Raw genomic sequence first — 14,730 nt, 5'->3', positions numbered from 1 at the left:
AATTATTATAACAGTATTGCAAAAACACAAGACGTCTTAACAGCTGCAATGCATTTTCATACTGTTTTTCATCTTTTTATTCATTACAAACAAGACTTTGTTGTGTCAACTCTATTGATGACATCCCATGATGCTAAGAGCTATTTCTCAGTCAGAAATAATTCATTATTCCAGGCACTGTGAAATTTGATAACTGGCTGCCTAACACATACTGCAGTTTATCACAGAGATTGTTGTTAAGCATAAATATATAAAAAAAGATTTATATACATTTCAGCTTCTACAATTATATTTAAATATATTAATCAGGATACATAAAATACAAAAATAATTTTATATTAAATATTTATAACCTTTGTAATAATACTACTACTAATAATTATGCTGTACAGAGCAATGATAAATAGACACAGATATTATTTTAATTCACACATTTTACTATGAAATAAAATTATATTTTTGTAGTGAGCAGTTAATACATGAAGTGAAGTATATTAAAACTCATGTGTGTACTTTGCCTTTATGTACAAGCTGCTAAAAAGAAACTGAACCATTAAGATTTATTATTACATATGGAAAACTCATTTAGGAAATCACTTTAAACGGTCGCTATTTAGATGATTCATGAAATGATGCTAAAAGCAGGAAAACCGAGTTTGTGCCTTGGGGGGTCATACTGTATTCTATCAGATTCTGTCTATTTTAACTATAAAAAATCTTTGACGTATTTATTCATGTTCTTTGCAAACATATTGCTTCATAATCTTGAGACTGTCACAAAAACCACTCATTCTACAGTAAAAACTAATTGTAAATTACAGTTTCCCAAAGGGTAATGACAATTCTGTATAAATCTTTCAATCGATTCTGAACTTTTGGGATCCAAACAGCTGATTTTTGCAAACTGAGGAGAAACGTGTCTGACTTCCAAAGCCAGAATAACAAAAGAGAAGACACAAGTAGCCCTTGGGATCAGGAACTGCGGGGAGACAAGGAGACAATAAAGTTGCCTTACTTTCATTTACAGACCATGTGAACTTTGAACTTCTGGGGTCACACCGCAGGCAAGGGCTGCTGGGACTGGAATCCCCTTCCACAAAACACAACCCATCAATGTTGCAGGTTTTCTCCTGCAGGGAAGGAAAGAGGTTGTTCACAAACATTCAAAATAACAGGGACTCACCCCTTACAATCACCTAAGAGCTTTGGGACACAACTTCTTCATCGGAAGATAGGAAAATAGGGTAATAATCTACAGGAATGATTAGGCCAGGACAGGTTTTGGGTTTTCTCTTTCTCATTCTATGAATAATACCTCTCTCTTTGATTTCTTCTGGAAAAATACCAGTGATAAAAAACATGTATGAACAACAACAAAATACTGCTCCAGATTCAGTTAATATTGACCCAAAGATCATCTGGGCTGGGAACAAGTGCAGAGGCCTCATCCTCTTGTTTAAGCTCCCTGGCTGAATGACTTGTACCAAAAAGCATCTTCAGCCTTTTGTGTTTTATAAACAGACTGTAACCAAGGGACCTGTTAAAATCTTTAGAACTGATGTTTTTTTAGTGAAACAGGAAATGGCTTTTTTTTGCTTTCCCCAGTTTCTCATATGCTATATGTACATACTGTATTCTGGCAAGTACAAACAGATGCTCTGAAACACTTATGTCATTTGGTATGCAGCTGTAAGACAACAGCTTTGACAACAAAGTCCAGTTTTTCACATGCTTTTCTCTACACTACTTTCATGCTTAGTAGTGCAAGCCCCTTCCTGTAATAGCTAGCAAGACATTTAGTTTGATTCTAAGGCCACCCTGGAACAAGGGATGAGAAACCGATACCAGCAGCTTCACTGCACTATTGCCTTTGACATCCCTTAGGAAATGGAATGCAGCAGTTACAGTTTTAATGTGATATACATGTTTAGTGTGATCCTGAAAACAGACAAAAGACAAACAAGACACACTTACTGCATATTGTATGCACAATCCTTCTAACATGAAAGGGCAAAAACAGCCAGTGGTTTTATCTTCTCCCTTTTAAATTACCTTTAACTTACAAAGCCCATTGAGAGAGGACTCGCAGACTTGGCACACACCATCATATAAAGTCAAAACCTTAGGGTCGCTGTACAAGGAACCATCATTAGTTATCTAAAAAGACAACAACAGAAAAACCTTGTATTGAGGTCAGAATTTCCATACAAACACAGTGTACAGTAGAAGGTTAAGCTTGGATATTCGATACATACCGAGCTGAGCTGAGCTGCTTATGAAAAAGGACACATTTGTACATTATTCAGGGCAAACTAACACCCACTAAATACCCAAAATGCAACCCATAAAACATGACAGAAACAAACAGGTAATTTGGATGGTATTTTAGAAAGTCATCCAAGTGTGATTTAACGTTCTATTCAAATATAAAAGAAACAGAAATAATGATAATATAAAATGATATAATAAGATATTCTGATAATATCACAAAGGTAATTATCAAAGCATGATGGTGTTTTTAGAAAATATGTTGTGTAATAAGATATTGTGCAATAAACAAAAATGTAAATTATATGCAATTAAAAAGAATATCACAGAATATACAAAATTCAAAACTGGGATCTGCAGTAGAAGCTATCGAGATACAATAAGAATAGGTGCTAGCACTTATTCTTTTAATTTTTCAATTGGACAATAAGAGAAAGATGTAATGATCTATTGTTGTACTTTATAAAGAAAATCCATAAATGTCATGATCAATAAAGTAATGTGTTCAACTCTTAATGCTTAAGGATCTTCCTTAACTGAAAAGTGCTGGTTGTTAAGACATTCTAATATTTTTGGACCAGTTGGGTTAATGTTTGTTTGAGATACAGTAATTCAAGACCCTTGAGTTTGAATGAGGCATTTGAAAGTCAAGACACTGAAATGCTCTTTTGTCACCAGCTGCAAAAGCAGAACAATATTAATAAAAGGATTGAAACAGAAAAATAAGTCATAAAAATACATTTACCATTCAACCATACAACAACAGTATACAGAGGTCTAGCAGATGATTTATCTTTCTTCTTTATGCATGGACTGGAAATATTTTATGGCGTGCAAGTCCACATGCTTTTCAGATTAAGCAGGAGTAGATATGAAATTGGTCTCACAGACAGGACGCAAATGTAAAGCTCACATAATCACTTTTGCAAGGCAGTCTGATTTTACCTTCAGATAACCTTGAGGTATGCTGTATAGTTTTTTGCAGTACAGCCCTGAGATTTATGTTAATGAGTTTTACTATCAGGAAAGCTCTCTGCCGCCCAAGTTTACATTCGATAAACATGCAGCACGTATTGATGCAAAAGAGGGTGTCAAGCACAGAAAGAGCATTCTAATGGCTACTGCTTTCTCCTGTTGCAAGGGCTTGCCAGGATTCTCCTGTTGCTAGTTAAAAGGAAGAATGTAAACTGATCTTTTCAAGACAATGCAGTAAGGTAAACAATACCAGATTCAAACATATTTAAGATCTACCTTTTTCTTTAAGTGTAAGTACCCCTTAAAATAAATTAATAGCATAGCATCAGTCTAGTTAAAAGTACTAAAGTATCAGTGAAAAAAAACTAAACATTTGACTTTAAAACTCGAGAGTACTATGCAAAGAAGAAAAATACTTTCATATTTTATCTAGTTTTATTAAATACTTCTTCACTCACAAATAATGAGGTCACCTTCTAGATCAGAATTCTTCTGGGTGATAACGCCTTCATTGAGATAAACCTACAATGCTGATAAAGGCCATAATGGACAGCGTGGAATGGATAACACCACTGGCAAGTGTAAGCATGTAGAAATGGAACTAGAAAATTAAAGAACAGAAAAAGATTCTTTGATTGTGCTGATTATGCCATTACTTTAGTACAATGAGGTCCACATTCTAATAGGGAAGGAGACCCTCTTAAATCTTTAATAGTGAACACTGGTTCCTGGGAAAAGAACTGTGAGTAATCATCTCCACAAACAACCTTATTTTATACTCTGTAAAGGTGAGACTCACAAACATCAGTCATTGCTAAGTAAGTTTTAATACCACCGCAACATCAAGAAATATAAAGAAAAATATTATAGCTTGTTTTGGGGCTTGTGGGATTTGAGTGTAGATTTAGAAAAACTCAGGTTTACTATAATGGTCTTTCTATTGTTTTTTATTGTCATATTTTATTAAACTTTTTTCAAGAACACAGAAAATGAGTCATCATTTACTGTCATTCATCTTATTCAGGCCAAAAGAGCAACTTACTGTAAGTGATAAGGGGTGAAAAGCTAAAATGGGATATTGGAAAATGATTTAGGTTTGACTGATGCTATACAGTATAACCCACATTTGTGTTACCACTTTTTTTACTTTGTGAACCAATTCCCCCCAAATTAAATCTCCTTTAGAGCAACACAATATTTACCTGTATTTCCCATCTTGCAAAAGGCTTGTCATCTACCATAAAGTCCACCGTTTCCATGGTCATGCTGTGCAAAGGAGGAACCACACAGTCCACTGCCTTAGAGCTGAGGAATGTAGCTTTTGTCACCTCTCGACCTCCATGTACCCACTCACTGTTGGTATACTGTGTACGACAAAGAACATCTATTGAAAGCGGAAGACTGCTACAGAACTATAACTGCAGTTTTCTGATGACATGAAAAGCGGCAGATAAAATCAGCAAAGGACGGTAAAGCATATACTGTAGTATACTGTTGTTGTATGAATTTCCTGATTATGGGTAAATGATCTCAAGAGTTAAAAAAAACTTACAGATATCCCAATGCAATCCATTAAATTATTTTGCAGAGGGGAAAATGAACGTTTCAGAGCAACAAGATTATCTGACATTGTTGCCAGACATAAGCCTCAAGAAGCAGCATTGGAAATTCAACAGGGCAGTGCCACTGCAAAGTTCAGAGAATACTTTTAATTGAAAGCTTGCTGCCTGTAAAGTGTTGAAGTGAAGTCAGAGCCTCTGAAGGCTGTATGAGTGCCCCACACTAACTAAATGCCTGCACCAAGCTGGTGAACTACAGGTTCACCACAGGGCTTCTGTACGAAATGTCTATATGTGCCACCAGGAAGCTGCTGAGACATGGAAAATGCTTTTTAGTATTGAAGATCACCACAGGGGCAGAATTAAATAGTTGTAAATGAGAAAATGCAGTTTAAATGACCACCATCCCCTCAGAAACATGATTCTGTTAAACACGAAAGAGTGAAACTATTGTAATGACACCCCTGTATGATCCATATTTGCAGTATTCATTAGGAGTTCATTTTTTGTAAAATTCTACATTTGTTTAAAGAAAGTTATATTTTAATACACTCTTAATTATGTGACTGAGCATATGGAAGGCACAGAAGATTACAGAACGAACAATGGTACAATCTCATTCTAGAATTCTAAAAAGATTTAATGTAACAAATGTGTATAATTCTGTATAATGAATTCTCATGCAATTCTACAGTGGTAATGTGCTTTAGTGTGCATATGGGATTATTATTAATAGAGTGGGACATGCAGCCAAAAATGTCCAATTTCTTTGCATAAATGATTGAGTTTTGCTATAACTACATATAAACAGATGTATATTTTTACACACATTATGTTAAACCATTATGTTAAAGGAAAAGCTTCAGTGTGGACCAGTAAATGTTTTACAATATTTAAAATAGTGGATACAGAGTATATGAATATAATGAATGCCACGCCTTAAAGGACCTTACCATCAATCTAGTAACTTGACAGTGCAGGTCTGGGGTGTCTATGAAGCCCAGTCCAAAAGCTCGAATATTGTTGCATTCATAAGCTCGTATATCACAGAGGCCACTGTTCTCCAGGTCTGTTATCTCAGGAGGCTGACCTTTAATCAAAAACATTCCTTAATTATTAAAATAAATCAAAAGCTTTCAATAGGCATTTATATATAGCACATATAATATTTAAACAGCAGTTTAAAAATTAAATCATTTAATTTTAAAAAAATTCGTATTTGTTTTTATTCCTAAATGAGCATACCTTAGGCTAGGATAGACTGGATCAGCTGGCCATTTTGTAAAGACTCAGGTGTCGCCACAAAAATGCGGTTGTAAAGGTTGCATATAAGCCTGGAGCTTAAAAATCACCTGATTCATTGAATTGCCAACATAATTTACCTGCTGCAGATGTGGCCGCTGGTTAAAACAGAACTCATGTTTCACCAGAGAAGCATCTGTGCAGAGGAACAAGCATGTTTAATTAGCGGAACAGCAATCAGAAAAGATAATTATTTTCTGATGCTATGCGCCAACAGGAAACCAGTTCCATCATTCCTCACCTTTTGCAAATCATGTAATATTTTAAAGTGCTTCAGAGCATTAATTGGAGGGTGTCAGAATGATTCAGGTGCAGTAAAATATCATTTGACCCATGGAAGCCTTTTTTTCACAGTTACGTAGATTTTAGTATGCAAAAGAAAAAACAAGTAATATTGAATCAAAATTGATTTCTGAGTGGTCTAACCTTAGGGAATGCGTGGTAACAAATTGCTCTTCCTTCAGGCAAGTGAGAAAGGGTTCTCTAATAGGGAGTGTATTTAATTGCCCTACTTATACTCTGATAACTAGAGGGAATTAGTTATCTAACACCAGTAAGCAACCAAAAGTAAACTAAACCAACAAAGTCCCTACTGGGAAGCAATATAAAGCTAAAATGTAGGATAGTTTCTGCATATAAGACATGAATCAGTACAATATTCACAATTGAAACAGACCCTAATTCACGAAAGTTTAATTGGTAATGAAATAGACCCAAATTCAATATTATACCCGATGTATTCAGGAATAATAGCATTCCTGATGTTGTATTCCGTTGTATATGGGTTTTCAATTCCAAAAAATAAAAAGGAAATTATACAAAAATAGCATAAAATTAACAAAACAATGAAAAGTGTAAATTTGATACTTTGTTTTGGCAAATAATTTCTAGCACAGCAATTTGTTTTAGAACCTCTGTAATCAAGTAATCAAATAACACATCTTCTGCATATAGTTATTACTTGTATACTTTGAAAAATGTGGGTTTTCTTTGTCTGTAATTTTGCATTACATATTGGGTAATGTGAATCCGAAAGGGATTCCTCTACTACTCTAGGGCCATTGAAAGCAAAATGTATTCCTGAGTTTTACCGATAGCATGGAAATTACAGCAGCCTGTCAGTGTTAGGGATGATTAATACACAAAGCAACTGTGGCTACAGAGCCTCATCTTAAAACATGTTTTTCATCACATATTCAGTCCTCATTCTATCCATTTAAGATCTTTGGGTTAGAGAAAGACAAAGATTTTTGTCTGAATCTAGCAGTAACGCTGAAAGTACTGTATGTATTGCCAGTATACAGTATACAAGTTAATTGTAGCCTATCACAATATAAGCGGCTATGTACTATAAGTGAGTGGAAATAAAATTAAATAGACAATTACAGTATGGTGTCTTCTTGGTAGAGGCACAACACAATGTGTCAAGATCATATCTATTTCAAACAAAGTATAATTCAGTCCAAACCAAATGGTGCTACATCGCGATGCACAAGCACAATGAATGAAAATAAATATCACCCAGGTTTGTGTCCTCTCCTGGGTCAAATTGTACCCCGATACATTTAAAGAACTGAAGCATCTTCATATTTATCACTAGTTACATGTCCGGGCACACAGCTGTATTTGTCTATAAAACCCCAAGATTCCTCAGCTATAAATAATTTAGTTTAGGTGGGTAGCTGCGTCAGCATGCGTAGTCTGCAAAGGAACAAGTAATAGGTTTATCCCATGCTGAAAAGAGAAGAGAGAAAAAACAATGTTTCGGCTGTGAAGCCTTCTTCAGGTGTGAGAAAGACCGGGCAGATAGCAAAGATTAAGTAGCACAGAAGAGCAAAAGCTGGGAGAGGGGAGGAGGTAGGAGGGACAGAGAGGCAGAGAGGCCACTCAGGTAGTACAAAGTGGAGAGGGGTGAAGAAAGGTGTGAAGTCAAAACCTGCATGAGAGTAGAGAAGATTACACCAAAATAAGTTGATCATTGAGAGAAGGGGGACGGTGTGAACCTAGTTTCAGGATGAGGTTCGTTGTCTTTCTGCTATGGGTGTTGAAAAACCCTTCTTTGAGAACAGAGACAGAGAGATCAATGTGATCATGGCTGTCTGAGGTGAAATTAGAAACTAAGGGCTTGGAGAAATCTTTAATCCTCACAGCCCTAGCATGTTCTCTGAAGTGGTCTCCTAGTCTCCCCAGTCTTCTGGTTTCCCCAACGTAGATAGCTGGGCATTTTTTGTAGGAGATACAGTAAACAAGTTGCTAGAGATACAGGATGTCGTCTGGGTGATCTGGAATTGACCTGAGGGGCCCTGAATGAGCATGTTGTTAGATATGTATTTGCAGGTGATGCAGCAAACTCTGTTGCAAGGGAAGTGCCTGGTGGGGATGATTGCCAGAGTGCAGTCAAGGGAGCTTTGAACCAGAAGTTTACGTAGACTGGGTGGTTGGTGGTAAGAGATGATTGGGCGGTCAGAAAAAAGGGCACCGATGGAGGAATTGCCCTGTAAAATGGAGTAGTTGTTAATAATGGTCCTGGGGATAGAAAGTGTGTTAGAGTGGTAGGGAAGCAACAAAGGAATGCGGTTGTGAAACCGGGAGATACTGGTCGAGTTGATGATCCGAGGGCGGTTTTTGACCCGGGTGAGGGCCCTATCGGTAACATGGGTGGGGTATCCTATGTTGATGAAAAAATAATACATCTTGAGTGTTTGGTTCTGGAAATCCATGTCATTATAAATAATTTATTCTCCTGCCTTACCGATGTTAAAGATTGGATCATTAGTCTGAAATTCAGGAAACAAGAACTTGGCCTGATCCATCTGCACATAGATGGCTCTACAGTAGGTTCAGCCCCAATGCCTCAATATGTACAGTAATATAGGCATACAGTTTTATCAAGAACTCCTTTTTGATTCACACATAAAAAACTTGTCTAAAACAGTTTTTCTCTATCTCAGACATATTTCCAAAACTGCTAAACACATTTGTTACTGTATATCCAGAATGGACTATTCTAATGGGCTACTATCTGCACCTTATCCAGACTTCGGTTTCTTCAAAATGCTGCTGCATATCACTTAACAAAACAAAAACAAATGGAGCATAGAACTCCAATTTTAGATTTTTTACAATAGCTTCCAGTTTGTAATGTGACAGACTACAAACTATTGCTTCTGACCTACAAAGTCTGTCTCCTCTATATTTAAATGAACTGCTGACAACATACACACCAAGCAGAGCACTCCAATTTAAGGATGGCAATCAGCTAGTAGTCCCAAGAATCACCAAAACAACTGCTGGGGGCAGGGCATTTGGCTACAGGACCCAAAAATTGCAAATCAACTTCCCAAAACATGTAGGATAATTCTTTAGTCTCTGTTTTTTTCATAGGAATTTCTTGAAAGAGCTGCCAACGTTCAGATTGGGTTATATAATTGTATTCACCCGAAACTATGATCTTCCACCCAGTTACTGTAACACAGTTACTCCTATTGCTCAGACCCCAGAACTAGGATCCAACATTGATCATGCAGGTCTCAATGGTATGCGACATCAGAACCTGGAACACTGAATCCAAGATGGCAGATCCACAGAACCTCAGCTACTTTATTCAGCTACCCCTGATGGTAGACATAGGACAGCAGGGATCCAAAGCTTTACAGAGATTGTTATGATTGATGAACCATGAACTCATTGCCTGGAGGGGGAGCAACCATCAGGCCTGTTCCACGGAGGTTTCTTCACTCCCACTGGGAGTTGTTTTCCTCTCCTCCTTGTGCACTTGGTCAATAACACCATAAAAAGTAACACCATACGCAGATTAGTCAAAGTGGCTAAATTTAAAATCAACAAGATGACATAAATAATAAGTAATAGGTTTATTCCATGCTGAAAAAAAGAGTTTATTCCATTTACCCAGCATGGAATAAACCTATTACTTGTTCCTTTGCAGCCTACGCATGCTGACGCAGCTATCCACCTGACATAAATAATACACAGGATTATAGGATTTTCATAGGCATATTTTGCTGGATATGTTCTTCAATGGCTTTAAATTGACATAAAACTCCTAATTTATTCTGCAATATCCTATACAAAGAAAAAGATTAAAGAGGCAATTACTTCCATGCATGACTTAAATGAAGTGATGTCAGCGTTATTGTAAATGTAAGTAGTTTTAAAGTTGTCAAGGATATCATTATACTTCTTTTAAACATTTCCATTTTCTACAACAGTAAAGTGTCCTCATTGTTATTCTTACTCTAAGTGTTATTTGTATTCTAAGTGCATCTCCCTATTAAAATAAATGTAAAAGGCAGACTTAGAGCACATGTGTTCAATAACAAAAGGAAATAAAAAACAGAACTTTCTGCTCAAGCAGTGAGAACATCTGAGTCAAGTCATATCATCAAACCAGGGTCATAAAGCAGTGCTCTCCAGAACATCACTGTGTGGTATTTCACACTGTGTGAAGAGGCAAGTATTGTTTCTCCACCTCTGTTCCAAGGTGAGACAGAATACATGCACATAATGACTGTTGGGTTTTTAATGTGACAGCCAAGGACATCTAGGAAATAAATAAGCAAAAACAGTTTCCTCTCTGATGAAGAATATGGCATCCAAATGAAATTGCATAACTCCTCATTTGTCAGATGAACAAAATATTTTTTATTGTTTTCATATTTTCCCAAATAACCATTGCCATCCAACCTAATTTCTAATATAGGGATTTTCAGAGACCTTTGTCCAGTGCTGGGCAGCTGTGTGAGAATGAGGCTAACTTTGTCAATGCCAGGGGTAACTGTTTCATTCTATAATGTTGCGCCACAGTCAGGAAATTGCATGCTTCACACACTTAAAACCACCTTTTCCTGTTAAACCGTGAAACACTGACGTTTTGAAAGAAACCTTCATTCAGAAGTTCTTATCTCCAGAAAAAAAGAGAAAGAGTAGGAATGGTGGAACAGACCTTCAAGAAAAGTGGCATCTGATATGAAGACGCAGAGTCTCCTCACCAGCTTCTCATTTAAAGAATCAGGGCTGCTGGGAGGCAGATAGTGAAAAGAGGCTGCAATTGTAATTCTCAGCCTCACTCCCTGTAACATTTTCCATGCATTCCGTGTCTCACTTCTTTACACCATTAAGCACTGTAACAAGATCTGCCTCCTATCACAGTTTCCTTTCCCACAGAGTTTAAAGTGTTGACCTATATGTGTTAGGGTTTTAACTATACGCAGATAAATGCCTGTGAAGCTGTGAAGAGGGTTTCTATGTATTTACAAGGAAGGCCCCAAAGCTGCTGATGTTTGACCATCACATTTCCATATCTCTACAAGCCAGCACACAGTTTTCTACTATCAGACAGTAGAGAGAGATGTCTTGCTGTCTGATGATAAAAAACAATGATACCTGCATTTGCTCTGAGATCGAAGGACATGTTACACATTCTACAGATTCAAACATGTCCTTCTCAGTAAGAAGTCATACAGAATTGCAAATGGCCATAAGCCCTTGGTTGCTACTGAGGCGGTTTTTCAATAGTACAATGGCTGCATTAGCCATAATGTCCTTAGAATTTTGATAACGAGATGTCTGTAAATTTGGGCCACTAATTTTCAAGGAAGCCACATGGTGGCATTGCAGTTAGCGCTGCCACCTCACAGCTCTTGGGTCCTAGGTTCAAACTGAGTTTGTGTGTTCTCAACATGCTCATATGGATTTTCCCTCAGTGCTCTGGTTTCTTTCTAAAAAGAAGCTAGACACAGTAGGTTAATGGTAGCCTGTATATGTACTGTATGTGTTCACTGTGCAATGGACTGGCTATAGTTCTGCCCAGTGACCTTTGCCTGCTGTGCTAGGCTCCAGCATAATGCCCTGCCAGACACTGTCACATCCACTATACGGTTATAGGGTTATACTGTATACAGTACAGTATTTAACTATAGAGTGATAGGGTGACATATATACTGTATATCACCCTAAAAATTATAGTCCACTATAGTTTATATAGTTTGTCCTCTAGACTGGGTTTTTATAGAAAAAATAATTGCATATTATTAAAAAATTATATAATAATATAAACACAATGATTCAGCTGAGGAACCTTCCTCAGGTTGTGGAGGCTTCTCTTTTCTGTTCTTTCTTTTCACTCTTCAGTGTGGTCATATATTTGTATATTTCATGCATCCCTTGTACCAGGGAGATTACAGTACACATAGAATAACTAAATCAATTAATCCTTCTGCATATTAGAAAATTAACTCCACATTTTTCAAATCAGAATTTGAGAGGATGAAAAATATTTATTTCTCTTCCTGTAGGTTTCAAAACATTGATGTATTTGGATATATCAATAGGTGGTGCTACCAGACAGAAATCAGCACTAGGACTGTTCTGTATACTTGAATCAATATTAGCCATACAAGCCATGCAGTACTGAGAAAATGAAAAATATTTTGTAGTGAAAGCAAGTTTAATACAGATATAATTTAAAATACAGAAAAATGCAAAGAAAGAGAGACACTAACGTCCTTTTGGCGATTTAACAGAGATCTCTGCCAAACCTAGCCAGAAAATTGAAATCACTGTTAGCTTCTGATGTGTTAAGGTATTATGCAGATTTATGCATGTGCCTCTTGTTCAGTCCCCAGTTCTGATCTCTATATACAGTAGCTTGCATAAATCATAAACCATAGAAAGGTCATACATGAGAACACAATGATAAACCAAACTCAAAGCTACAGTAGTGTTAATCTCATCTTTGATATGTGTTAAACTATAGTCAGCAGAGATGCACCTCAGGCAGTTAACACCTTGAAAAGGATGCAAGCTCAGAGCTTGTTTCCACTTTATTTAATGCTAATAAGCAGATGATTGAATTCATTGGGCTGAGAGCCAGATTTGTTCAACCTGAATTACAACTTCCACAAGAAGCTAAATTCTAACTAAAGTTAGAACCTGTGAAGAACAATATATTATCACATCTGTTTCCTCTCAAGACAGAAAACATGCTGTGGGACATTACATAGTATACACAAATGTGACAGCATGAAAAAGTAGTATTTGGCTTCGCTTCTACAGATAATTACATAGAAATGGCAGTTATGGTCTTATGATGTGCTATACTAAAAATGGGTTTAATTGAATTAAGTATTTAAAAATAAAAGGACCTTCAGCCAAGCAAATGGTATCCCATAAAGTCTTGATCCATGGCACACAAAAGCAGTGACACCACATATGCTGTTTAATAAAGTTTCTGAAGTATATCCCTATTCATCTAAATCAGAAATATACTGTACAGTTGCACTAATGTTAGCCATGCACTAATATCACCACTGTAACAGCAAGGTCTTGGATATACAGTACAGTACATTTCTTGATATAATATGTTCATACTGATATAAATCACTAAAAGGCAAAATGTGTTTAGAAGCAATATTCTGTTATGTAGCTTTTTTAAACAACTAGAACAATTAAGTGATATTGTTAGGAATAAGATTTCAATCACAACTGTCAGTGTAGAAGGATAGAAAGGCCTTTAATACTTACTAATAGTAAGACTGCAGTCATGAAAAGTGTGGCCAAAGAAACACTTGCAGCCCCATTCAGTGCAATGTCCATTTCCACTGCAGAAATTAGGGCACCTCAGTGCAGTGATGATTTCTTCCGGATGGCCTGTGTATTGCCCTGAGATCTGGGATTTTCTCGTCCTGTTCTCCAGAACCCTTCTCTCGCACTCATTTTCGAGAAAAGGTAACATGCCAGCTTCCCATGCAAGGTCATCTTTCAGCTGCAGGTCTGAAATGCACATGTCAATGGCCTCCTCTAGTCTTCTTCCCAGGAGGTCTTTACAAACAACACCGATGGTGGAGTTGCCAAGGACTTCCTGGCAGATTTCTAAGGCTTTAACAGATGTCAGACCACTGGGAGTCGGCCACAACGGCTGCACCTCAGGCCGGCTCTGTGATAAGTGATCCTCTGGAAAGAAATATGTGAGGCCCTGCAAATCTGCTTGGCTCAGACTTTGGAATGTGAAGATTGGCAAATGCTCCTGATAGCCTTGTCTCCTCTGTCTGCTGAATGTTTGATTTTCCTGAGCACTGCTGATTGTCGCTGATTGTTTGAAGTCTCTTTTGAAGTACAGCTGAGCCTTCTCGGAAGAAAAATCTAGGCTGTCAACCTTTGGGGTTAAAAGTTCACCTTGACTCTTTTGACTTTCAGGGACCTGCATTTGGTTCCCAGGCTCTTTCACAGTCTGCAGTGTCCCACGCTTCTTGAGGCTACGCTCCCTGTTAGGGCTAAAGATGTACTCTGAGGAAACATCGAGAGAGGGAAAGACTGATGTGTAATCCACATTATCATTAGAGAAGCAGGATGCTACAGGTGAGCGGTCATTTAGACCAGCTGTTGTATTCACGGCATGGAGAGACATGCTGTTTTCCTTCTGACACTTGCAGAAATTTTTCTTTATCTCTGCTTCAACAGCTTGTGGCATCATGTCAAATAAGCTCTCTCCAGGCGGTATCCTGACAAAAGCACAACGTGAATTAGATTTCAAAAAGTAAGCCACTACATGAGCTTCTAACATAAATATAGAGACATCTCATCCATTGTTTCAGGATTCTACAAATGG

The 14,730-nt window shown here is 37.2% G+C and overlaps 1 protein-coding gene across 2 annotated transcripts in view; it reads right to left on the bottom strand.

Annotated features, from left to right (window-relative positions):
- Nucleotides 1–14,730, bottom strand: part of LOC148649506 (von Willebrand factor D and EGF domain-containing protein) — a 75,211-nt gene that overhangs the window by 27,183 nt on the left and 33,298 nt on the right. For both annotated transcript variants that reach the window (XM_088606297.1, XM_088606298.1), the window contains exons 12-16: nucleotides 13,647–14,623; nucleotides 5,756–5,892; nucleotides 4,446–4,607; nucleotides 2,053–2,157; nucleotides 1,016–1,130 (exon numbers count right to left, since the gene is read on the bottom strand). In XM_088606297.1, coding sequence (XP_088462423.1) covers nucleotides 1,016–1,130; nucleotides 2,053–2,157; nucleotides 4,446–4,607; nucleotides 5,756–5,892; nucleotides 13,647–14,623 — 1,496 coding nt within the window. The remainder of the gene's footprint in view (nucleotides 1–1,015; nucleotides 1,131–2,052; nucleotides 2,158–4,445; nucleotides 4,608–5,755; nucleotides 5,893–13,646; nucleotides 14,624–14,730) is intronic.

Source organism: Lepisosteus platostomus, chromosome 14, assembly GCF_059453375.1.
Source record: "Lepisosteus platostomus isolate fLepPlt1 chromosome 14, fLepPlt1.hap1, whole genome shotgun sequence".
Classification (NCBI taxonomy): domain Eukaryota; kingdom Metazoa; phylum Chordata; class Actinopteri; order Semionotiformes; family Lepisosteidae; genus Lepisosteus; species Lepisosteus platostomus.
Note: the sequence above shows the minus strand (reverse complement) of the source record. Positions and strands in the feature narration are given on the sequence as shown.